General features: G+C 36.6%; 1 protein-coding gene across 2 annotated transcripts; it reads right to left on the reverse strand.

The window, feature by feature from the left end:
• On the reverse strand, nucleotides 1–27,998 carry tp53i11a (tumor protein p53 inducible protein 11a). Of its 2 annotated transcripts, none has more exons than XM_039656580.2 (8): nucleotides 27,589–27,998; nucleotides 25,014–25,124; nucleotides 14,463–14,631; nucleotides 5,784–5,842; nucleotides 5,617–5,665; nucleotides 5,269–5,359; nucleotides 3,494–3,595; nucleotides 1–2,370 (listed from the first exon to the last, which is right to left on the reverse strand). In XM_039656580.2, the coding sequence occupies exons 3-8, from the start codon at nucleotides 14,586–14,588 to the stop codon at nucleotides 2,237–2,239; spliced, it is 561 nt and encodes a 186-aa protein (XP_039512514.1). In that variant the 5' UTR covers nucleotides 14,589–14,631; nucleotides 25,014–25,124; nucleotides 27,589–27,998; the 3' UTR covers nucleotides 1–2,236. The 2 variants fall into 2 exon arrangements, with proteins under 2 accessions (XP_039512514.1, XP_088985747.1); XM_089129621.1 differs by lacking the exon at nucleotides 27,589–27,998 and adding an exon at nucleotides 27,381–27,487.
• Nucleotide 27,999: the final 1 nt, after the last annotated feature.

Raw genomic sequence — 27,999 nt, forward strand, 5'->3', positions numbered from 1 at the left:
TACTTTGCAATTGAAAAACTTTACAGATTTATTAATTAAGCACATTCACTGTACAAAAAGTGTACTGTCAAACCAAACCTGTATATAAGAAACTTAAGCAAAGATTGTAAAACTGACAGTAATCATCTTTGTCCATAACAAAAACAAAATACAAAAAAGTTGCACATTTAGGAGACGTTTAAGAAGTGTTACACATTCCTTAATCATTCAAATATTTACAGAGCAAAAAGTGACCTAAATCTACTGTATAATCATTAACTGTGCTTTGACTTGACAATCAAATCATGGTCCATTGTCTTGCTAGTTAACAGAGTATTACTAAAAAGTTCATTAAAAGAGAAATGCACAGTATAAATAAACAAACAGCAGTTTAGTTCTGAAGTAATGCAGTTAATATCAAATTATGAAATGGGCTACAGACCAACTCTTAACAAATACCTAAAATACCATCTAAAAGCTATCTCCAAAGCATATATATAGCCTTTTTATATAGCCTATATATATAATCCTTTGATTTCCCTTTGGAACAAAGCCATTTGTATTTTACTAGAAGCAGCATCTGAGATTTATGGAAGGGTAACGTGACTGTTCACTGTTCATCTCAAACGACAGTTCATTGATGGAAGCATACTAGGAATGACACCTGCTATATCTAATTATAGAATAATCATTTATACTATTATTAATCGCAATTCAATTTTGCCGATGTTGGCCCAGACGTTGGTGGTGTGATAAAAGAGCTGCAACATTCTCAATTATTATGGCTACATAGTGACTATAAGAGGTGAATAAATAGAATATAATTTCAACATGCTAACATTTTTTTTTTTTTAAATAAACACTTTATGTGGAAGTTGAACACAAGTTTTAATCACTGATTATATATTTTATATTTATAAAAGTGCTACATTTTAAAGCTACTGCTGATCTGCATTGTTGACTTCATGCAAGGATCACTAAAGGCATAAAGTATAGCTTACTAAATGCAATTCTAAAATGTATTATTGTTGTGCATAATGATAGTTTTTAAAAAGAGTTAAACAACAAAAAGTAAATTCTCTAAAGTTAGTTGTCAATGATGAGACACACAGGAACCATCATATGAATGCTTGAATACTCCTTTTTTTTTAGTCCACAGATGATAGATAATCATACGTTTTGGAACAAAATGAGAGTAGAGAGTGCAATTCAATTTTCGGGTGAACTGTCCCTTTATTCCATACATTTGTGAAAGTTAAACCATGAGTAACATACGAGTCCGAACATGAGGAAAAAAAATATTTTCTGTAATTTCTCAATCTGTAATAAAAGAGTTGTGCTAAATTAGTTAATAAATTACACTGTTTACTTTAGTACCTGTTGTGCAAATGTCCATTATGTATATGTAAAGCAGAAAAAGTAACAAACTAATCATGCCTGAATTACCAGGGGTGGAATTTCTTAGTTCGAAGCCACAAATAGCAGGATTCGTCAAATACAGTAATAAATACAACTGCAAAGTTAATAAGGTATTTCTAATATACAAACTTTAAATACAATTTAATACTACATCTGTTTTTTTTTACCATATCACAAAATGTACTGTTGGGAGTCCGAATTCAAAAGGAATCTATTTGCAAAGGCTTTTCTTTGTAATGTTTATCACTTTGGAATTTTAAATCTTTGGAGTTTTATGGAGGTAATTTGAAAAGTAAATTAATTAGAAATGTTAGTAACCACATGTAAATGTAACAATTCAAGTTCTTCAGTGCATTCAAATTTTAATGTAGGCCTATTTTAATTTTGCATGTATGCTTTTCCTTATTTTACCCTTTGTCTTTCGTTATTGGAGGTTGTACTGTGGTGGTGTTGTATGCATTCATAGCATAGAATAACACACCACACAAATTAATTTCATTAAACTCTTACATAATATGACCTGAATTGTGGTCACCTTGCCACACACGGTATGTGCCATACATCAACCCTCCATACAATATATACTCCCCGAAAAGTTTTAACAAACATAAACTGTCAGATTATTATAGCCACTCTAGTTAACTTAATGTAACAAAAGTCAAGATCTAAGGCCCTCTGGATCTAATGAGATTAATAACCCTGATACTGTGCTTACATAAAACGGAAATTTCACACAAACAGAGGTAAATTCATTTGGTCCAGGCAACAGTGCTATTCAAACCCACCCATCTAACACAAGATTTTGTCAGATTGGTAACAACATGGTAGCTGGCCTCCCTCACATCTTTTTGGAGCGCCGGCCAAGGTGATGATAGTAACTCAAGGTGATGGAGAGGAAGATGGCTTCACTAACAAGAAGAATGATTGCACCGTTGCACATTGTGCCCATCTCCAAGAGAGTGATGGATATCACTGGGGAAAAAATGTGTATAGAGACTAATTGGCAAAGTCAGACAAAGAAGTAGTCTTCTAGACATCTGGAAAAAGGGTGCCAAGCAGAATACACAACCATATTTAACTAAATAAAAATATGTGCCGAGACAATGATACACTGCCCTCTTATGGAAATACATGCTTTAGCATTGATAAAAACAATGCCATAAAGGGTAGAATGGAATAGACTAAAAAAAAATCAATCCAAAATCTGAATCTACCACAAGATGATTGAACTAGTAGATGAATATACCATAGGCTATATGTCACAAACATTGGAATCAGTGATGGAAAGCATTTTATGTAAACTTTTGTCATTTTTGTTTTGTTTTTAAAGAATTTATAATACTACTCCAGAATATTTTTTTTTTGGCAACAAATATAGGGAAGGCAAAAGTTATTACAGTCAGACTTAATTACAGCTTCAAGACAAAAAAATAGCCAAAAAAAATTTATTATGTGACAGTCTTAAATAGGTGTGATCAATCACCTCAACTTAATATTTAGCACAAAATAAGGAGTTTATTGGTTCATTTGAACCCTATGCTTGGATTGGATTTTTAAGAGAGCTGGTTGCCATAAGAGGGCAGTACAGCCTTAAGAACTAAGAGTATTCCAGACCTTCTCTGCTAACCAGGACTCACCAATAAGAATGGCCTAGTATTTCAAGCCAGATTTGATCAAATTCTGGCTTGGAAGCATCTGGAGAATGGGTTACAATTATGAACCAATCTGTAATGCTTTGCATTGTTCTCCAGTAAGTGTTTATAAATGTATAGCTTATGTAGCCACAGCTTATGTAGCCATAGCTTATGCTGTTTAATTTAATATTATTGATGCTAAATGAAAGTCAGTAAATATAATATTAATACAAATTAATAAAACATATCATATTAAGTTAATATTAAGAAATATTGTTTTCCTGGCACACATGAACAAAATAAATGTATTAAATAAAATGTACCATGTACAAAATCTCATCATTGAGCCTTGCTAATCATTATGAAGTGGCCTAAATGCATTTTTCTCCAGTCTAAATGTCCCTTAATTATGGGTCTGCACCCTTAGCACTGTCGTCAGTAAAAGAAAATCCCTCTCTCACCTAGAAATTGTACCCCGAAGTAACACGCTTCTGTAAGTAGCGTCCATTGAATGATGACCTTTTCTGCTGTGTACAAGCCATTCCACAGGATTAATGAGATACCTGTTGGGAAGAGGAAACGCAAAGAGTCAGTTCATCCTAAGTCAGGTAGAAACAATAAAAAGGGCCCATCAATCTCCTCTAAAACTCAAGCACTTGTGCTCGGAATTAAAAAGCTGGAAATCTGGCCCAAGATCAGAGGACCGATGCTGGTGTGGGTTCTGATTCTGTTCAGTGAAAAGCACAGATAGTCCTCCTGATCTCCTCCCACACTGCGTATATGGATGACAAGGAGGGTAGCTGTTTCTTCAACCCTGCCAAGTGCCATCTGCTAGCACTATTTTTCCAGCCTTGCTTTAGTAATTCCCACCACTCAACTGGCCATTGATCTGACAGAAGAACACTCACACCTTGCAGCGCCACAGGGGTATGAATTGTTGGTGAGCTAAACCAGCTGTCACACTGTATAAAGACCACTGGCGCTCAATGAGGGGTCTGACTGCAAAAATTTGCTTACTAACATCATGTATGCATACAGCAAAGCCTTCAGGGCTCTGCTGCAGCATCCTATTTATGAGCATTCATAGATAGGTAATGTATGCAATAATTACATTAGCATAATATTTTATCACCCACTGGTTAGGGCTGGAATCTAAACAAATTGGGGAGGGAAAATTCTTTATGCTGAATTAGAGGCGGCATTATGTTATTATGGAGAAAAGACAAATAGGCTGCTGTTCATAATGAAATAAGGGCATAGGGAGGGAAGGGATTTTATTTCCACAAAACGCAATCTCTTATAATAAAGGACCTCCTACGGCTGCCTGTAAGCTCAAGCACGGGGTGTGCCTGGCATGTGCTGTTGTTGTGAAGCGTCCTGGGACCAGCAGGGGGTCATTACTAGTTCTAGTGCAATATCTACCCAGCACTCTGAAAGCCCTGCCCTATATGTGGCTAAATGGTATTGTATGGACTCATCCATTTTTAAAACCGAGGCGTAAAATATTCATATCTCGTGAAATCATACTAATCTGGCAGTGAACAACTCATCTAGTCATGAATATTTCCTGTGAGTGGGAGACAGACTTGCACAAATGTGTTTACATTATGCATTTGCTATGAGTAAATTGAGAGTGGAAAAAGTGTAAAGAAGTGCACATACGCTATATTGACAATATTATGTGGATAGACGCACATTTAAATATCCTAACCGGTCTGATGCTTATATATATATTTTATTTTCATGATATCCACAATGCTTTTACAGCCCTTGTGGAACTTATAGTATTTGTCTACATTTGGTTTTAGTTTTACAATTCATTTCTTCTCATTAGAGACTTCCAGCAGGATAATGCACCATGTCACAAAGCTCGAATCATTTCAAATTGGTTTCTTGAACATGTCAATGAGTTCACTGTACTAAAATGGTCCCCACAGTCACCAGATCTCAACCCAGTAGGGCATCTTTGGGATGTGGTGGAACGGGAGCTTCGTACCCTGGATGTGCATCCCACAAATCTCCATCAACTGCAAGATGCAATCCTATCAATATGGGCCAACATTTCTAAAGAATGCTTTCAGCACCTTGTTGAATCAATGCCACGTAGAATTAAGGCAGTTCTGATGGCGAAAGGGGGTCAAACACAGTATTAGTATGGTGTTCCTAATAATCCTTTAGATGAGTGTATACGTACATGTGTATAGTAAAAATGTAATTTAAAAAAACCTGAACATACACAGAAGGGCTCCGCCGAAGAGCCTGATGGAGATCCTGGTGGTAGTGAGCTCAAATATTATCTCATAGAGCTGGTTGGGGAAAGCCAGGGCCTAAAACACAGAGACCGTGGTCACATCCCTTCAAGATGACAGCGAAATGAGAAATGTCAATTATAAATAAAAAAATTAATTGCAACATTATTTGTAACGTTATAAATGACTTTACTGTCACATTTGATCAATTTAATTCATTCTTGCTGAATAAAAGTATTAATTTCTTTTAAAGGAAAATCTATTGTACAGTAATAATTACACAAAACCTAATGAGCATTACTTTAATTTGGAACTATTTTGCAGTATCTGCTCACCATTAAGGACGTCGATGTAAACAGCACTGCAGAGATGAGGAGCCAAAACCTGCAAAGAACATTGGAGAAATTCAATTATTATGGTGTCTGATGTCACACGTAAAGACAGAGGCAATCTTAAAGTCAGTGGTCTAATGTGAAGAGACTGAACATGTTTAAAGTCTTACCGGAGACCAATGGGCTCACGAACCGCAAACTTCATCTCATTACCCAACATCTGACTGATCTGCAAAATGAGAATTTATCAATTTATCAGGCATCATGTAAGATGTAGTCAGTTTACTAACTTCTTTTTAGAAATGTAATAATTTCCCTTATTCATCGTCTGGTGTTGTTTAAAGCCCTTTGAAGCTGCACTGATACTCTCATTTGGACCTTTCCCAATGAAGTCCATTATATGGAGAAAATCCTGGAATGTTTTCATCAAAAACCTTAATTTCTTTTCGACTGAAGAAAGAATGACATGGACATCTTGGATGACATGGGGGTGATATTATCAGCTAAAGTTTTTTTTTAAAAGTGAACTACTCCTTTAATATACTATTCTTTCATATACTATACTACTATAATATACTAAGTAGAGCAAGGTGGCAAACTAAAATACAGGCAGATGGAAGGAAAATGTCAAAAGAAAGTGGGCTCTCCAGATTTGCTGGTAGCAGAGGCCTGCTAAGACTGAATGGTCCATGCAGAGGGACAGATTTATTTTATAAACATGGAAACTTGGTGTAGCATCTGGAGGGACTGATAGGAAAGTTTGAGTTTTGTTTTGATTTAATATGTGTATTTTGACAGCAGGCAAGGTGGTTTCTCAATGATGGCTTTGTGTTCGTAATCCAGGCTGTGGGCCACAGGGGAGCACAGCTCCTTCAGTCAGAATCAGACAAATACAGATAAGGATGTGGAAGGTGGTAAAATACAATGCTTTGTTTGGGTAGCCTAACTCTTATCACTCTATAAGTGACAAGGGATTTTGTAGGAGAATACGGTTTAAAAAAAGAGTGCAAAAGCTCAAAAGGAACCAACTCAAAATGATGCTCACCAAGGCTGCATTTATTTGATTAAAAATACAAAACAAACAGTAATATTGTGAAATATTATTACAATTTAAAATAACTGTTTTCTATTTTAAAGTATTTTAAAAAGTGATTTACTCTGTGATGGCAAAGCTGAATTTCCAGCATCATAACTCCAGTCTTCAGTGTCAATATTATTTTAATATTCTGATTTAGTGCTTAAGGCATATTTCTTATTACTATCAATGTTGAAAAAAGTTGTGCTGCTTAATATGCTTGGGGAAAACATGGTAACATTTTTTTCAGGATTTTTTAAAATAAAAAGTTTAAGAACAGCATTTGAAATTGAAATCTTTAGTAGCATCATAAAATGTTACTTTACTGTCACTTTTGATCAGTTCAATGCATCCTTACTGAATAAAATAACTAATTTAATATATATATAAAAATCTTTCTGACCCAAACAGCATTATGTGGGCAAAAGGAAACAGATGATAAAACCTGAAAGCACACTGGAAACCTTTTTGTAACTATATATAATTTTGCATTTAAATTCATAGCTAATATAGATGTTATCAACAGCATCAAAAGCTTGTCAGATCCAGCCATACTAACCATGGGTGCAGGCTGATCGAAGGGTCTAATGTGCAATAGGAAATTAGTAGGCTAATTTTACAGTAGCAATTACCATTTGCTTATCTTTGAAACACATAAACAGGCATTTCCCTTACTTTGATGTGCTCTATAAGAAATTAGCACAATTATTGTTACCACACTCCTTTCCATTTCCATCTCAAAATGATGTCTGTGGCTTTCAGGCCTAAAAAAAAAAAAAACATCCTAATGGCCATTAAACATGCAAGCTCTCTCTTTCTTCTCCCCCCCCTAAAAGAGAGGGATCTATCCATCTCCCTCTCCGCCATTCTGCACTAAAACCCTCTGAAGTGTGGGTAATTTAGTGTTGATGAAAACCTGATCCGTTTCTGATGAGAAGCTGAACTCTTGGCCAAAGGTCATTTCATAGGGGGGAAGCAAGAATGTGATCGAGGAAGGTGAGCGGGACTGATAGAAAGTGACTGCTGTGGCCTGCAGAATGTGGCTATATAGACTAAATAGTAATAATGGCTTACTCCCGTTTCACACATACTCCGTTTGCAGTGCATATGCGGTGAGTATTTTTTTTCAGTACCCATGTTAACAGGTTAGAGTTTTCACACGGATGCACTCCGTCGATATGTTCCCGTTGCGGTGCGTATACAGCAGTGCAGAGATCGTTTCCACACCTAGTCTATTTTTGCTGTGCTGCAAACGCAGAAATAAAGAGACAGCGCATGGTTCGTGGTCAAAATTAACACAGATTGACCTGGAAATGTAGTAGTTTCAGCATAAATATTTTTATTTAATAAAATGTAGTAATCTCACCATAAATGCATTTAATTAAATACTACTTATCATCTTAAGACCGGGGTTTTAAGGAAGGAAAACTACAATTTACCTCAACAAGGACATAATGAACGACACTCGTCTCATTTGTGGAGGTAGAAAAACAAGTTCTTAGTGACATGCAAGATTTATTGTATTAAAATTTAAATGCAAAAGAAAAGGCACGAGAATCAGCTTTTTTTGTCAATTTTAATTTTTAATTTAAAATGTTTGCGATTTTAATATATTTGATATTATTTAATATAATTAAATTGTGTTTAAATGTGCATGCGTCCATTCATGTTTGTAAAAGTGTACAAAGAGTATCGCAATGCTGACAAAACTTTTATTTTAATAACAGTCGCTGCATAACTTCTGAATTTGAAATAAAAATGGTGAGTAGGCTATGTGTTTGTGGTACAGCCGCGGATCAGTTACGCACTGCAAACGCAGCATATGTGAAAGCACTTTAGCGCGTGCTGCTCCTGTACCGGATACGCACCGCAACACTCACCGCATACGCACTGCACACGGTGTATGTGTGAAACGGGCGTTAGAGTAAAACTGATGACACAGACAAGCCGACAGCTCTTTTTGTTTTGTAAAGGTTCCATTCATTGTAATATACCATGAACATTTATTGCAATTCATTCAAATGAAATTGGCAAAAATTGTATACTATGAACAAATGCTGCCGTATTTAGAAAACAGCTAGTATGGCAGGTCATTGAATCCTCTCAGGAGAAAAGTGTTCCCAGAGATATGGTTTTCAGAAAGCATGTCACACTGAGAAACAAGAGCATGTCATGTTCTATGGAGACCACCACTCAATCGACACCTCGCACTAGTTGTGTCTGAGGGGATTAACACATCTCAATAACTGCTGGGAATAGGGAGTACTCTGTTTTCTCATAAGACCTGTAATGGCAGATGATACAGCAGTATGGGTGTAATGGATCGTATTGATCCAGACCTGGCCACACTGTTTGCCATGCATCTGAAATGTAGTAACTGTAAATTAAAGTTGATCATTTTCACAGTTTAAGTCGTGGCAATTTAAACATTCAAGGGATTTTAAACCGGTCACGTGTTAGTCCAGTTGTTTGATGAAAATGAAATGAAATGTAAATGAAGAATCCGTACAACTGTAGTAGCGGATGACTATTATTCTGTTGGCACGTTTTGATGCTTAGTTGAACAATCAGTGGTAAGTAGGGTTGTAACGGTATACCGGTATGGCGGTTTATCGCGATATTGACATGTATGATTATCATATCGTGCACATTTGCTTATCCGCGGTAAAAAAAAAAAAAGAATTCACCTGCACTGCCGCATGCAACTTCTTTCAGTTTGACTGCTTACTCCATATCCGTACAGCGCTGAAAATGTCCGAGACAGAGGCTGCGAATCTCTATCTCCCGCCGAAAAAATAAATAAAATCTGCAGCATGGGAATATTTTGTAACTTATATCCGAAAAAACGATCGTGGTGTTGTCCTTGAAGATGGATATCCAGTTTGCAAGATATGTGGACGAAGAGTGGCTGCAAAAGGAGTAAACACGTCGAACATGTTCTCCCATATTCAGGAACACCATCCCTCCGTGAAGATAAAGGTTATTCATAACTTTTATAACTTAAGGCCATATTATTTCTGTCATGCTGAGGGAATCCCGGTCTGTCAAAAAGACGCACACATGCGTCTTTTTGCGTTACAAAACAGATGACACGTAAAATGTGCGATTTAAAAAGATAGATGGATGAATAAAGCAAAATATAGCTGTGCAGTAGCCTAAATCAAATCGCGATGTGCGTGTCTGTGAATATACAACGCAAAAAGACTGGTGTGCAAGCCCCTTCTATATTCAGCGCGTCTCTGTATGAATGAGCAGCGCCGTTTCGTCTAGTTAGTAGATCTAGTACACACTCAAGTACGCATGACGCTCGTGGTTTTTAAAGCTGTCTCAGCCACTACGAAGACGTGAACACATGAACATATCTAGACAGAGAACACTTAATGTGCACTTTATAATTATTTTTTTTAAAGAATAATCATCAAATACACTGACTGAAACTCATAGGTGTTCAGTACAACCTGGAAAAAAAGTTTGGTTTAGCCTATGACTAAAATATATTATATTGTGTATAGTTTTTTGTCCATGTTTTAATTTATTAAACTTCTCTTGTGTAGACAAACTAAAGTTGTTACATTTTATCTGATTGCATTCTCAAAAATACATTTTGGATTCAATCACAGAAGTTATTTCAGACAACCCAGAATTTCTGAGGAAATAAATATACATTTCATAAAGACTCTATTGAAAAAAACTTTGTTACAATAAACCATGTTCAACCAAAAACAATATCTGTTTTTATTCATTGAAGGGCCATTGTAGCTGATGATGATTATAATAATGATAGTTTAATATCGTATACTGTGAAACCGTGAAACCGTGATATTTTCTGAGACGATTATCATACCGTGAAAATCTCATACCGTTGCAACCCTAGTGGTAAGGAGCATCTCTTTCCGGTTCACATGTAGAGAGAGAATTTAAGCTCTACATTTTCTACCCCTGAACGTAAAAATTAAAAAAAAAAAAAAAGCCATATTCTTTTGTTTTTATGTAAAAAAAAAAAGTTGGTACATTGACCCATTTTCTCACAACATTAAACACAAAGCCAAATCTTCAAACTACCGTCACAAAACCCCTGACTCTTCTAGCAAAATCAAACAAGGCTTTCACATCAAACACACACCAGTCCATTTATAAACACTCCAGATCATTCATTAGACACTACATAAGAAAAATGGTGAACACAGAATGTATTTGTTTTAGGCCATTGGGAATTTGGGACAGAGTTTTGTTTTAGCAATTCTGAAAAGCTGTAAAACAAAAAACGAATGATCGGAAGATAGATACCGATTGTCTCTTCCAGATAGATCCGATCCATGACTCGAAAACAGTAATATGATCTGACCCAGGAGTGTTGTGATCCATTGCACCCCTTCTACACAGTATGTTTATTTGACCACAGGATCGCAGCAACAGCTTATTTAAGTGACAAACCAATGGATAAATTAAACAGAGTACTTTGAATACATCACGCCCCATATTAGGTATGATAAACAGAAAATCATGATCATGAGTGTGCAAGTCTTCAAATAGTAATTTGTAGCACAAATGAATTTTCAAGTTGCTCAGAAAAAATTTGCACCCAAAACATCTACTTTGACTGGTGAAACTGCTGATTTATTAATATAGCATCTCTTGAAAGCTCATGTGGAGCTGGATTCATGCATACATCTCCAGCCATTATGGTGCTAGCTGAGCTATCTCTGTTGAAACAGAGGGTGATGGGCGACTGCCCCTTAATGGATGTTCTCTTAGATCTTTCTCTGTGACCCTACCCAAGGATTGATGCACATTGCAGGGGTGGAAAGGGCAGCTGTGTCTGAGTGCCACCCATGTTTCATGTAGGCTACCTCAAAGTCCCATATGTTTTAATAGTGCTGAGCGTGAGATGGGTAGTGGTGTCAATAAGCTTTCATTGTGGGGTATTCATATTTAGGACGCGGGAGTCGTTTTCATTATGTTTTGCACATTTAATGTTTTCCTTTTTATTTTAAAAAAAGGGTACGTTTAAATTATCGTCATGTTAATGCTACATTTTAAAATTAATATATTTTATGAATAGTGTATTTCTGGAGCGAAAAAAAATCTTTTAATTTTATCTCTGATTTTGCATGCGTTCGTTTTCTCTCTGGAACTCATGGAAGGTTTAGAGAAATGTCCACTCGGAAGATGAGCAAGGTGAGGGAGTATTTTGTAAGCCTACACACGTCATGTCAAACTAGTAACCATTAAGCATGCTTATAGGCTTGTTATACTACTGGTTAAGAGTGACAATAATACGATATGAAATTTTATTGTATTTAAACATTATGAATGAAAATTACTTGGCACCTGGACAGTTGCTATATCAACAACCTAAGGAAGAGAAAACTCGACTAAAAAGCCGACTAATCAGTTGCAAAATGCACATTCCTTATTCATAGTCGTGCAACATGACTGCACACTGGTATCAGGATGAGTGTGTGGGGACAGTTAGTGTCCTAAAGAAGAGCTGGCGTTCCACACTGTGCCACAACTCATCTAATGCACATTAAGTTTGTGGCGTATGTTTGATGTATTCCTACCTCCCATAAAGCAAGAGAGCTCTGTACGCAATATATTCCTTTCAACAGAAATATATAAATGATAAACAGCAGCAGCTCAGAAAACAGAAAACAGTCAGCTAGAATCCAACAATAATATTGATTTAATTTATTTTATTATTATTTAAATAATACTAATACTATTTTACTTAATATTATACTGTATTAATTATTAATATACTTATTAACAATAACACAATGTTTTATTATTCAATTAATAAATAACTAAATAATTTAAATACTTTTTGATTGTGGTTGCTGTTGAATGAAAGAATATATGAATATTAAGATACATACATACAGCTGTAACTGAAATTATTCAACCACCCTTTCAAATCAGGTTTATTGGTTAAATTTTTCAGACTTTCAGCTGTTTGCAATGAACAAATCAAACTAAAGTAATTAAAAATAGCTCAACACAACATTTCAAGTGGTTTCCCCAAATTTATCTGAAAATACTCCTTTAAAGGACTTCTGCAGTCTCAATATGATCTGAGCCAATCTGAAACGAGTCGAGCTGGTACTGTGTAGTGGAAAAGCGCCAATAGTCTGCAAATTCAAAGCTAAAAGGAACAGTGGTTACACTACCTGGACAGGGCAGAAAAAGGAAACGATCAATGGCTGCAACCAGATTTCTAAGAAGAAATCTTGAGTGGCTGCAAAATACCTGCTGCAAGACTTGGTGCCAACAGGCACTGAGGTTTCACCTTGCACAATAAGGCGAGTACTAAGTACATGCGGTTTCCACCGCAGAACTCCAATACATTCACCACTACTCACCTAAAAGCACAAGAAAAGGGGCACAGAATCATAAAAATAAGAAACAGAAGTTTTGCGATTCTGTTCTGTGGAGCGATGAAACAAAACTTGGAACTTTTCGGTCCTATGGATCAGAGGTATGTCTGGAGGAAGAAGAATGAAGCGTACGCTGAAAAGAAAACTCTGCCTACGGTTAAGCATGTGCTAAGCATGCCTGCTTTGCATCCTCTGGCACTGAAACCCTGCAGCGTGTGGAAAGCAAGATGGATTCATTAAAGTATCAGGAAATCCTAGGGGCCATCACAATCACCTGACTTAAACCCTATAGAAAATCTGGAGGGATTTGAAGGCGGCGGCTGTAGCACGCAAACCCAAGAATACAACTGAACTGGAGGCCATTGCTCATGAGGAATGAGCAAAGATTTCTCAGAAAAGCTGCCAGAAGCTGGTGTCTGGTTATACATCTCATTTGCAACAGGTCATAACAGAAAAAGGGTGTTCTACTAAGTACTAAAGATGCTTGCCATAAAGGGATTGGATAATTTTGAGGCTGCAGAAGTCATTAAAAGTTGCATTTTCAGTTGAATTTGGGGAAACCACTCAAAATATTTTTTGTGTCGAGCTATTTCAATTACTTTTGTTTGATTTTTTCATTGCAGACAGCTGAAAGTCTGTAAATTTCGAAAATATTGCAATGCCTTGCAATGGGGGTTGAATAATTTCGAACTGCATATATATATATATATATATATATATATGGTGCGCTTCCTTTTCCTCGATTTACTGAAAAGGAATAACTCCTTTTCCTCAATTTACTGAAGCTTTTATGTAAAACACATTTGCAACTGCACAGCTAGCACATTTGAGCGTCTGGCTCACCCATAGGCACTGCTGCGGCAAGTGCACAATCCAATGGCGCGGGCACCTCTGACGTGCGAACATTGAATAATCTCACGATCAAACTCCACTTCCTGAAAGTTATAAACTGCCTCTGGAACTCATTTAAGGTACAAAAATCTAATGGTGATGCAGTTGAGTGTTTTTTCGCTCAGCCGAGCCCTCTCTGTTGATGTGTGGAACAGCCTGTGTCAGTCACCTCTTCCTGAACGTCACTCACTCACTCACGCACTGCGGCCTCATGAGGAAACACAGCTTTTGATAAAGTTTTTCTTGTTCCTGAATACAAATATTTTAAAGTATTTGTTCAAAATAAGTATTTGTAAAGAACATGTTATTTGTGGCTAATAATAACTTATTAGGGTTTGGCTCCACCCCTAATACACACACACACTTCAAGTAGCACTAATAATTTGAAAACCCCTAAAAGCCATATAACTTAGACAACATAAAAAAGCGAAAAAATAAGTTTTTTTACATGAATGGCTGTTGAGGTCAATTATGAAAAAGACTGATGCAGTCAGGTGGGACGTTACCTTTGATCTGTGCACCTCTCCATCATCATCCTCCCCACCGACACCCAGAACCTTGCGGGACTTGAGGCGACTCACAAGATCAGTCTGACTGTGCTTCTTCATAAGAGGAGGTGGTGTGGATGTCATGGCAGCAGACGAAAGCAGGCACTTCAATGAGCTGTCAGAGAGACTAAGAAAAAACAATAACATCAGCAGGAGCACTTTCTCAGAGTTGTCTACCTAGCATTCCAGTTATGGAGAAAAAAAAAAATGTACAACTACTAATATGTAGGGTTTGTGAAATTTAACAATAGCATGTCATTCTGTTTCACCACTGTGACTATGAATATTCATAGCTATCAGTAAGGTTTTACACAAGCTAAATGAAACAAGACATAAACATTGCATTGTGAGTCTACATGCTCCCACACAGCTGCACTATGCTTACCAAGGCTGCATCAATTTGATCAAAAATACACTGAAACCGCAATATTATGAAATATAATATAGAATAATTGAAGAGTTCAGATGCAAAAGCCTCTAAGTGCCATTTGAAATGTTCTTCTAAAATGATCATTTTTATCAAGCTTATATATTTAAGTTCAGTAATTTCACTTAAATGACAATGAAGATTACCTATGAATTGCCATTTAAGTGAAATTACTGAACTTAAATATACAAGCTTGATAAAAATGATCATTCTAGAAGAAAATTTAAAATGGCACTAAGAGGCTTTTGCATCTGAACTCTTCAATTGTTATCTGTTTAAATAGCCTATATTTAAAAATACATTTTATTCCTGTGATGGCAGTAGCTGCATTTATATGAACGGGACCCTAATAATCTGATTGTAATCGGACTACTAGCACAGTCGGAAACATCAATCAGAATGAATTGGCAAAACCTGATTAAAATTTAATCTGGATTGTAAGGGATGGTATAAACCCTTTCCTAACCTGATCAAGAGGACATGTAAACACTTGATTGGATTAAACACTGAAACGGGAAAGTACTGCACATGTGCAATGACGTTAAAAATGGCGTAATGATGTATGACACAAGGAACAAGCTTTTGTTGTTGTTGAATGAAGTGTCATAAATGACTACAATGTCAATCTAATATTTTCCTTCCACTCATCGTCTGGGGACCTTTCCCAAATGACACTTCATATGCACTTTCGGTCTTGTGGACTTGCAATGGCTGCCGTGCGCGCCTGTCCATTAAGTCCATGAAACCGTAGGTGTCCTATTTGTCATTTTAGGATTCAGAAGGGTGGTGGCGAGCACCCACTTTGCAGTCGATATGCGCACTCGATATGCACTTTTGCTAGCCTGACGTCATCATACTCAGATTCTTGTCAGAATATGAGTCCGATACTGCTCCATCGGGCTTTGATTATGGGGCGTGTTTCAACCAAACCAGGAAAGAAAATGCCTCTGCATTCTCTCAATTGGATAGACCTACAACTAATCAGAGCATGTTGAATCCCATAAGAAGGATGGCAAAAAAATTTTTTTGATCATCAAATGCCTTGATAGTGGTTCTCTGCTCCTCTTTTAAAATGAATGCACTGTCGATATCTTCTTTAACAGATGCGATGGCTGAATCTCCACATGTAAATTCTCCAGGGGCAGCCATTCTTTGTTGTAAACGAATTCAACACAAGCGCTCTTTGGTGACGTGGATGATTACATTACTGTTGATCATCTGTCCATCATCGTATAAAGCCCAGCCTGACAATTTGATTGGTCCGAACAGCTCTGGTTCGAGCACAGTTGCATCACAATGGATCAATTCCAGACCGAATTTCCTGACCTCAAATGTGGCTATGCTATGGCTGCTGGAAGGGGCATTTCATGCTCAATAAATATAAGCAGCATGATACAAAGCTTCATGTGCTCGTAGTTTCCTAATTTGGACCCGAAATAAATAAATATTAAGTCTCTTCAAAACAAAGAAGAAATTTAGGAAAATAGTAGGCGCAAACAGCAAGAAACTGTATATTCTTGCACTATGCTCATGTCAAAAAATAAATAGCGATTTGAAGCTTGTGAAGTTGTAACATAAACGCGAACATCAACCCAATCACTTTATTTAGCATTCATGTAAACACTACGTTTGGATTCATCGATTGGAATGAAATCATTCCGATTGAAAAAATAAAGTGTCCTTGTAAATGTAGCTTGTCTCACTTCATTCTGATATGCTGATTTAATGGTCAAGCAACATTTTAAAATAATATCAACAGTTATGCTGCTAATAATTTTTTTGTGAAAACTGAGATACATTTTTGGGATTCTTAATAGAAAGTTCAAAAGAAAGAACATAATTTATTTGAAATTTATAAATGTCTTTACTGAGCCAATTGAATAGGTCCTAAATAAATAAACCCCATTTATCACAAATTTTAATCACAAACATTTTAATGTTCAAACAATGGCCATAAATATTGGGTTATTTTTAGAAGCAAAAAATACAAAAATGGTGTGCACATCACAAACACTCAAATTGGGACCCAAATTATTTTTAGGAGCAAACACAAAAGGAGACAGCAATGACCTTGTGACAAGACTGCATGAATGGTTACTGTCAATAAGCTTTGAACACCCTAAACTTAAAGGAATTACATTTTTAGGTGAGAATAACAACACATAATGTCTCATCAGTAACAGGAAATGGTATTATGTGTAGCCTATGCTATTATCCCTCTGTGTGGATAATCTAGACATGAAATTACCAGACATGCCTCAGGGCACGGAATACACTTTGAAAGAGGTTCAAAGAAAGCTAATTTCTGCTACACAGAAGGGAACAGGACATGTTTCTCTGATATCTTGTGCGGATTGCTTAATGAACAACCCAAAGCCTGTTTAATCTAATTGATTAGCTTGGTGTTAATGAATAGAGCTTTCATGACAGCAGCTGCCTCATGTTGATCCTAGCTCTTTAGCTCAATCGAATGAGGACAAAAAGCACAAACTAAGGTGTTTTCACACTGGGCTCGTTTACTGCGATCCGAGCCAGAGCGCCATTGTTTACGGCGCCCCCCACAGCGTTGGTATAGTCTCACCGTCTATGGGTTTCACAACTTGATTCTATCAAACCCTGGTGTGTTTGCGTGCATCTTACTTCATCACAAACGTGCACAGGGCATGATAGAAAACAGAACATGGGTTAAAATATTGTTTTTTATTAATTTGGCACCATTATGCGCAGCTGAGTGAACAACATGTTTATTGTGTGTTGCATAAGGTGGCCTTCTGCTGCTTTTTGAAATATGCTCTTGTGACATGGCAAATGGCAAATTTGCCAATGGCAAATCTGCATTATGATGCAATGATATTAAATAAACCTAAAAATAATAATCAAGTACTGGCAAATCTTTGGGTTTTCCCCAGCATTTTTATTTTCTTCTAAAAAAAGTTTTTTACAAGTCACCTTTTTTAAGTCACCTTTATTTATAGCTTTATACAATACAAATTGTTTCAAAGCACCATTACAGTGATGAAAGGAAAATTATTAAATGATGCAAACATTTACATTTAATTATTTAGCAGATGCTTTTATCCAAAGTAACTTACAACTGAGGACTAAAGCAAGCGAGTCCTCAAGAAGAGGCAAAAACAATGCAAGAAGAGCTCAAAATACAAAGTTCAGCCACTGCTCAGAGTAGCATAAGCCAGACACTTTTTTATAAGGTTGTAGTGTAACAAATTTATTTAAATGTTTAATTTAGATTCCAATACTATAGTATATAAACTGAGAAAGTTTATTCCTATGAATTTTGTAACTAAGGTAAATTGTCACAAACCTGCCTGTTCCTGTCTGTCCCGATCTCTCTATTGTAAGTCATCTCTCTATTGTAAGATCTCTCTATTGTAAGTCATCGATCTCTCTATTGTAAGTCATCAGAGCACCAAGACTATGTACCTGCTTAGATTGCTTTCTATACATTCGAATCACACTGTTATGCTAATGAGATCAGGGCTGGGGAAATCCCAAGAGTTAAATCCTGTACTTAATTTACATGCTTTGTTTCAGAGTGTCTCCACCTTTATGTAAATCCCTCCCCCTTGAAAGGTAGATCAAGTACAATGTATGTTCCTATTCTATTTATGGATGAAGCAGACTTGAGAATACTACAGTGATGCAAAAGCAATAAAGAACCCTACTTAAAGGAGCAATGTGTGACTTTTAGCGACATCTAGTGGTTCGGTTGCGAGTTTGCACCAGGTTTGCACTAAGGGCTCAGCCCACTGCTCACCCCTCCCTTTCGAAGAAGCTACGGTTGCTAAAACGGGACAAACATCTCGTCAGCTGAGACAGCAGAGAATAGCCAGAGTAAGCCAAGAGTGTGTAACATTGTCACTGTTTCTGTACCACAGTCCATTATAAACCACATCATGAATACTGTCTGTTTACAAAGCCATAGTCAGGTGAGGATCAAGGGTTTTAATATATAATTTAATAAAATAATAATTAGCTGATTGTCTCACAAACGTAACCAGCAGCACATTTCTCCACACATACTGTAGCAAACCCATAATACAGCGAGGGAGCAGCTATATATTTTTTCTAACAGGGTAGTAATAGTTTAGCTGGCTAATATGAGCTGTTACTGTGGCTGAGCTGGGACGCGTCTGCATGAGTCCAAAGGTCGGAAGTGCGCGCGCTGTTACAATCATGTCATCTCCGCATCCCATAGATACTATTTACTACACACAATAGGCTTTTTTTCTCTGATTTTTAAAATTCTTCGCGATCGACTTTAGTGATAAAAGACTTTAGTAAAAGTCTCTATCGACGGGTTAGTGATTCCTGTAACGTACTGTTACGGTCAATGACATGAATACTAATCATCAGCTGTCTCACGAACGTAACAGCACATCTATCCCCAACATAACAAACCCATAACACAGCGAGGGAGAACTAAGTTACATGAAACAATCCCAACTACATATTTTACACCACTCACAAGGGAAAAGTCACTACTCACGGAGTGTAAGGCTAGCTTCCAGCTTTCTGCTACTTCTCTTTCAAGGTAGTGATGAAACGCGTTCTGTAGCGCTGTTTGTTCGCGTTCGGCTACGGTAGGAATATGACGTCACAACATGGCGACCTTCATAGAAGGGGATTCCCTCGGTTATGGAGCTATTAATGTCTCATTCTAAGGTAATAAAAACATTACGGCTAAGTAAGTTCTTTATACACCACTGAAAACATAGTTATGGATGTCATATTGCATTTCTGTTAATAGATACTCAACTTTGTTACACATTGCACCTTTAAAGGGTTAGCTGACTCAAAAAATGAAAATTAAGTCATTAATTACTCACCCTCATGCTGTACCAACCCCAAATTTCGATTAAATTTGAGAGGTGGATCACTGCTACATAGGCTCCTAAGGGAGTGAAACTTGACGGCCCAGAAAGTCATTGAAGAAAATGTTTAAATATTCCATGTGACTACAGTGGCTCAAGTATAAGTTTATCAAGCGACGAGAATACTTTTTGTGCGGAAATAAAACAAAAATAATGATTTTATTCGACTATTCCTTTTCTTTGTTTTATTTCCGCACAAAAAGTATTCTCGTCGCTTGATAAACTTATACTTGAGCCACTGTAGTCACATGGAATATTTAATTCCATTTGACATCATATCTTTGACCTTTTCCGTCAAAGATATTAGAAAAACAGTATCCTCACAACCTTTCTCGAAAGAAATGACATCTGCAAGGATTTTCAGTCCGGATTTAGACCGTACCATAGTACCGAGACAGCTCTCGTTAGAGTCACAAATGATTTGCACTAATCATCCGATCATGGTTGTATCTCCCTATTAGTGTTACTTGATCTTAGTGCTGCATTTGACACAATTGACCACAATTGTGTATTATTGTTCATTCAAGCTCGAAAGAGAACTGTATTCTGGCACAGAGTCTGTGCATGCGCATTATACTGGCGCAAGAACACATCCTAAGTTTCCCCAAATAAGCAAGCCAGGGGCAAAAGTGGCAAGGAACCCAAATTTCATCAGGTGAAAGAATGGAGAAGAGAAAAAAAAAAACCTTGTGAGAAACCAGGCTCAGTCAGGGGCCAATTCTCCTCTGGCCAACGAACACAGAACGATTATGATTTAGGTTGCATCACAAGTCAGAAATCAGATTGTGGATCGGTAGCATTAAAATATTTAATCCAGTTCCTTTTGCTTGAAGATCGGATTCATCACACCAGTATGGAGACAAAGCTAAATGCACATGCAGAAATCAATCCAACAAAATTTTGTCACAAATTAACACTGAGCTAGACACTATGCAGATTAATATCCGTTTCTCTCAGCATGCATCTTATTACACAAAAAATGATGTGACAATGAGCGACAAACAATATTTATTATATATATTTATCATTTCTATCAGTACCCTATACTGAATCAGTATAAATTACAATCCCAGCTGCACAGGAAAACCGAAAATCCAACTAAATATCACCCCGTTTTTTTCATTACAGTTATTATTTTGACATTTCGACCCGGATAAACTCAAAAACGCACCAGGCTGTACAACATAGCACGATTATGAGTGCAAAACATAGAACTGTCTGCTCCATCCGTTTTTATTCACAGTCTGCCATCCATGACAGCCCATCCAATTGTTCTTCAATCTCATATCATTATCTTCACAACAAACATTAAGTTGCTTCAGTTGCCTAGTAACACAAAACTTTGTGCCTTTCATATGATCATAAATATATTCAGGGATCATGCCTCTCTAATCATTAATCAGCCATTTGAGGCTGGCTATTATTAATGATGTGCACTCTATTGAAATGTTAAGCATATCATTTCCTCTATGTCATTGTCTTTATGCTGGGGCCGAGGGCAAACATTTGAATTCTCTAATAACGGCGCGCTTATAATGTGTTGCTTAATCATGGCAGTTTGAAAACACATTTAAGAGCACAACGTTACATCGGTCAGACTGCCAATTCATCAATTTGTTTGAAAGATGACAGGTATTTTGACTAGTTCACTTTAACAATATGGGCCCACAAATCATCTGGGAAAGGAAATGGATTTGTAAGATAATTGTCTATAACAGATCTGAATGAGGGAGCAATACACACCCAAATGTAACCACAAAAAACTATTTAATGATTTATTTTGCTGACAGCACCAGAATAACAAAAATGATGGTGAAGATAAAGGTGAACATCTTTAAATGCATCACATTAACTGAACAAAAGTGTTTTGTTTGAAATAAATTAAAGGTGCTCTAAGCGATGTCACATGTTTTTTAGGCCAAAACATTTTTTGTCAAATACAGCAAACATCTCCTCACTATCTGCTAGCTGCCTGTCCCCTGAACACACTGTAAAAAAAACACGGTCTCTGACTCTGTAGACACCCCAGGCTCCACAAACGGCAACAAAAACAAACTGGGCCAACCTGCACCACAAAACATTAACAGTGTTCCAGCCAATAACTGACGAGATAGTGCGTGTACACATGAAGGGGGGTGTGGAGGAGAGAAGCCTGAAGAGGGAAGTTAGAATTTATATTCTTAAATTCTCTTTAATCAATCTGGGTGTTTGGGAAGTGCACACCATTTTTGTATTTTTTAAATGTGGAGAACCCTTCACGACACAGACATTTCACAGCAGAGATGAACATCTTGATCTCATGTCTATACATCAGTCAAGCTTTCGCCATGACAACACACTCTCATACTCAGCAGAAAAGAAAGGTCAGTGCAGATCTGGGTGGGATTTATAGTCATGCATATTACATGAATTGGGATCTGACAGATTAAACATTTCATCCTAAGCACATATTTGGAGTGCAAAGGTTCCTTAAAATGAAACAAGTGCATCTAGAGCTCACATAAAATGATGAGATGGAGGGGAGGTTGTAAAATATCTAATATATTCTCAGTCAAAGCTTCAATGTACGTAGGTTCCATTTCAGTTGTCAAGAAAAGCAGTCTTATCACAATATATTGTGATGCAATGCCTTCAGTTGTCCTATAAAAATGTAATTAGTTGACTAATATCTTAAATGAATGACTACTATAGTCGAAAAAAATCGTTGTCGGGGGCCAGTTCTAGACAGTAATTCTGTGAATTCTGCCTCCTGGCAGCTGGCATGTGAGGGATAGCATGGAAAGTCCAAGAGCTGCTCTGAGTCACATCAGTGAAAATAATGTGAATGAGCAGTACAATCCTGGTGAAGTAAAACAGAGCTGACATAAATTCTCATATTCCAAACTAAAAGGTGATTCATCATCAGGAATAAACAATAAACACTTCAATTTTTCCACCAGAACACTTAAACAAAGAGCAACAGAAAAGCTACTTCACATTGTTGTACAAAATTCAATCAGTTCACATAAGTTTATATTTATTTACTACACAAAAGTACCAAAATCATGTTGTAAATGTTCTACTTTGATCCTACATGTTAGGTTCAAATCTTAACAAATGCAATTTTACTAAAACGTCAACTAAAAATAAAATACAGACATATTAATAATAATTGTATATACTATTCTGTACTAATGATACTAAAATAACACTGGCATTATTGATCATGAAGTTGATTTATACCGATTTGAATAAATTTAAAATACTTCACTTTACAAAGTAATATGAAATAAACTACATTTTCTGACCAATGCTATGTCCACACCATAAGCGAATAGTATTATGTGGCATGACCAAATTAGATTGTTCAAATTATATCGGCAAAGCTGCATTTCTCAAAAAAAAAAAAAAATGGTCCTATAGGGTAATAATTTTGCACACAGCCAACAAGCAACTAATCGTCATGCATTGACAATCTTACAATGATTCTGTGTGAACAGTTTGGCCCTTGTGGGAAAAGACATCTGAAAATCTGAAATGTACTTGCAGCTGTAGAAGAATGCTCAGCATTTAGCGAAATTTGCACATTAGACAGTCAATGGTTATAAAAAGAAATTAGTACAGCTAAATATTTAATTCCTCTTGTCAAAGAGGTTCCTGACAAAAACCCCAAAGCTAATTAGGCTGGAGAATGAAAGGCCTTCTTTTTTGGTGTGCAGTCATCTGTGTCGGACAATGAAAGGGTTGAGGATGTTATTTCCATGACCATGTGTGGGGAAAAATCAATCTGCTTTATATTTAAGGGCTACAGGCATTCTGCACTTTGTTTCACAAAGTACTGCTTTGAACCCGTTTTCATTTGGTTAAGTGCCTTAGAGATTCCCAGGCCAAAGGAATCTTCATGTTACACTGGAGAATGTGTGTGGTGGGTCAATTGGGTATTTATGGAAATATACTTTATTAGTCTGAAGGGAAATGTATTAAGTCAACGTATTACCCTTCATAATATGTGGCAGATATGCAATCAGCCTATATTGAGAGCAATACTTCACCGTGCTCTTTTGAATGAAAACCCATCATCTGCCACTTTTGCAAAACAGGAAGTTGAAAAAAAACTAAAATCCTTCACTGGCCAAATAAATGGAAATATTAGAAACTAAGCGTCACATAAAAACCTCATTTACCATTAACACTAGAACGGCCATGACGGTAATTTTGACTGTTTTGAATTTTATATCAGCAATAACTTTGCTGAAAAAATAAATAAAATCCTGCTGGTACCTGACTTTTCCTAAAACTGTCTATTTTCATTTAAAATGTTTTTTTCATATAAATTACACATAAGGCAAAAAAACAAATGAACATATTTACCTTTTTTTAGCCATAGAAGGTCACATTGACCGCACTAATTGTGAAGAAAATAAGGCTAATCATTGGCTTTAAGCTGATTTTGACAGCAACAGGAAGTTAAAAAGGGTCACTTATTATTTGCATGAAAAGGATATATTTCATTTTTCCACATATTTCCTTCACCAGCAGCAACCTCGAAATCAAATGGCAGGCTTTCTCTACTTTAATAGAAATACATAGCCCTCAGACTCCTAACCTTATAACAACACATTTACAATTGAAATTGTAATTCTGGCCCTTTTCTGGACTTGGGTTACTGATGATCGGCCATTTGACTACGCACAGAGCCATTACCTCAATCAGAGCTGTTAATGTTTCACTTCATGAAGCACAGCATGCATCTTCCTCAGTGAGTCACATAAGTGCTTTTCTACAGCAAAAGGACAGAGTGTCTGAAAAGGCTTTCGGAAGCATTTCATCCAATACTGTATAAAGTGTCCTGATTTTATTGACCCATGATGTGACCAAAATTATGGCTAATGTGTTAACACTGAAATTAATTATAAGGAAATTAAATCACCTAAAACAATTAGTGCAATTAATCAGGCCCCTGACATGTATGCACATTCTATAAAAAAGGATTTTCCATCAGCGCAATTCAAGCTTGAAGTACCACCTTCGTGTTTTTACACATTGCATTGTATTTATTAGTAAAACATATTAATGGTAAATGTATACAATTTAGATTTTATGAAAAACATAAAATCTATGCAGTCAAATTATTTCCCTAATTATAAACATGCTGTTATTTTACAAATACTATATAAAAATATGAAACGAACACAAATGTAAACAACTTACTTCTAGTCAATAGAGATGGACACAGAATTCAAAATCCCACTCTCTGAACATATGGTCCAGCGTCTTCTGGTAAATACTCAGATACACATTCCAACATGCATCTACAGAGATCTGAAAAACAGAGAAAATTATTATTTAATCTGAAGCAGGTTAAAGAAGTCAGACAGAGCACATAGGGGACTGGCCTAATTAAGAGTGTTTCCTGTTATGTACTTCCAGTCCATTTGGTGAGATTAGTCACATTATGTGTTAATTTCATTAAGAATCTATACTTCTGTTCGATTCTATTCTGCAATGCTATTCTGTATATTGGAATTGAAGATAATTTCATTATGGGGGGGGGGGGGGGGTCATTCTTATAGGGATTGTTCACTCAAAAAAACAAAATGATTTGTTATATATTATTCCAAACCTTTACGCATCTGAAAATGATTTTAATTAAGAAGCTATACTGTTTAAATATACTGTTTTATACTGTTAAATGGTACTGAAAGGGAAATCAAAGCTATTTACTATTTTACACACACACACACACATACACTCACCTAAAGGATTATTAGGAACACCATACTAATACTGTGTTTGACCCCCTTTTGCCTTCAGAACTGCTTTAATTCTACGTGGCATTGATTCAAAAAGGTGCTGAAAGCATTCTTTAGAAATGTTGGCCCATATTGATAGGATTGCGTCTTGGAGTTGATGGAAATTTGTGGGAGGCACATCCAGGACATGAAGCTCCCGTTCCACCACATCCCAAAGATGCTCTACTGGGTTGAGATCTGGTGACTGTGGGGGCCATTTTAGTACAGTGAACTCATTGTCATGTTCAAGAAACCAATTTGAAATGATTTGAGCTTTCTGACATGCTGCATTATCCTGCTGGAAGTCAGCCATCAGAGGATGGGTACGGTGGCCGGCCATGGCATTTAAACGATGCTCAATTGGCACTAAGGGGCCTAAAGTGTGCAGAGAAAACATCCCCAACACCATTACACCACCACCACCAGCCTGCATAGTAGTAACGAGGCATGATGGATCCATGTTCTCATTCTGTTTACGCCAAATTCTGACTCTAGGATTGTCTTGACCAGGACCACACCCCTATGCAATGAAGCAACTGCTATGTAATTGGTTGATTAGATAATTGCACTAATGAGAAATTGAATAGGTGTTGCTAAAAATCCTTTAGGTGAGTGTATATCTATATAGTATATTATGCACACACACACACACACACACACACACACACACACACATACATCACTGTCTATTTAAACATAACTACACAATTATTCCAAACCACTGCCAGCAAAATAAGACCTTGTGACCAACTGTTATGCTCACCCTTTACAACACTGTCCCTAAAACAGATGCATTGAGTCTTTGAATACCATTCTGTGCTATGCTGGAAAAACAGATAAGACTGTTTACATTGATTTCTGTTGCCATTTACAAAAGTCTAACCGTAAGACTGGATTTCAATTTTAGTCCACTAAAAAAATGAGAACCAACACATTGACAGCTGATTATAATATGGCAAAGAAGGGATATTAAAACAACATTAACATTACTGTCCATCCCAGTAACTAGCCACCCAAAAATCTTTAAAAAAATAAAAGTAGTTAATGTTAAAAATTTGATAGCGTAGCATGTCTGTAATCAAAATCAATTGCAAATCATAAAGTAATTCTGCCTGCATAACAGAAATATATAAACATACTCAAACCTAAAAAAACACCCAAAAATACATCAAACAAAAGGAGTGTAGCCTCCTCAAGTGTGAAGGTTGAGAGATTGTAATTGTATAAATACTTCATAAAAGACACCGCAAAACCTCTAAAAATTATGCTATTGTTTATAGAATATTTAAAAGGCACATCAAGTATACATATATCAGATGACGATTTTTATTTTTTTATTTTTTTTAGTAAAGATATGACATCTTGAAAGGGGAGTGGCAACTGCAAGTGTCTCTTTTCGCTGTCTGGAACATTATATTGCCATACGCTACTATTCAAATGAACTTAATAAACTTCAAAAGGTGACTTTAACAGACATCTGTCCTTATTCTGTGTAAGTTACTTGACTTTCAAAACAATTTCATTCCATCCCCTGCTTTACTCATCATTAATGACCATTTAGTGTATTACAAATGAAAAATGTTCCCCATGAAGACAGAGAAACTGGCCGAAGCCAGTAACTTAGCTACACAACATATATTATGACAGAGAGCACGGACGGAGCACGCCGAGTTTGGAATAAAGTTGATTTATTCGCTAACTTTTCAATAACAATCAGTTATTCTTTTTAGTCTAGAGGTAAAGCAGAGAAACACTTTAACATGGTAAGTGTGTGTGGGCTAATTACCGTTGTTTGAAAGTTGTTTTCAAGGTTCACCAAACAGAGAATGTGACGAACACACTCGCTACTGCCCTCAAAAAGAAAATAGTCCAAAATAACACTTTTCCTCCTTTTCAATAAAACCAACAGCGATCTATAATACTTGGGTTTAATGTAAAATAACTAAAATTGCAGCTAACATTTCATGAGACCAAGAAATGATAATCCAATTTACCTTATATCGCAGACAATCTGTTCTGTTCTTTGCTGCTGCCTTGAACGCAGTGCGCTCGCGTGCTACAGTTGTGACTACCACAAAACCAACACAAGCCACACGCACTCGCCCTCAGTTACCGTAAACAACAGAAGAGAATTCGCGCGCAGCACAGAGAAACTGTCGTAATGAATATAGTTGAGAAAACGTCATCGTAAATTATAGCCTTGTGTATAGGTCCTCATTTCAGGGTTCTCAAGTCTCACGCATTGGCCGTGAGACACACGCATTTCGACCGGTTCACACGGTCACACGCCACACTGTGTATTTCTCACGCTGAAAAGGCAATGCCAACCAAGTTGTCCTGGCTGAAAGCTTTCTAACGTTGTATACGAGGCGCCGGCAAACAAAGTGAAGTTTCCTGCCGCCAGC

This window comes from Pimephales promelas, chromosome 1 (genome assembly GCF_988280905.1).
Source record: "Pimephales promelas chromosome 1, fPimPro1.hap1.1, whole genome shotgun sequence".
Classification (NCBI taxonomy): Eukaryota; Metazoa; Chordata; class Actinopteri; order Cypriniformes; family Leuciscidae; genus Pimephales; species Pimephales promelas.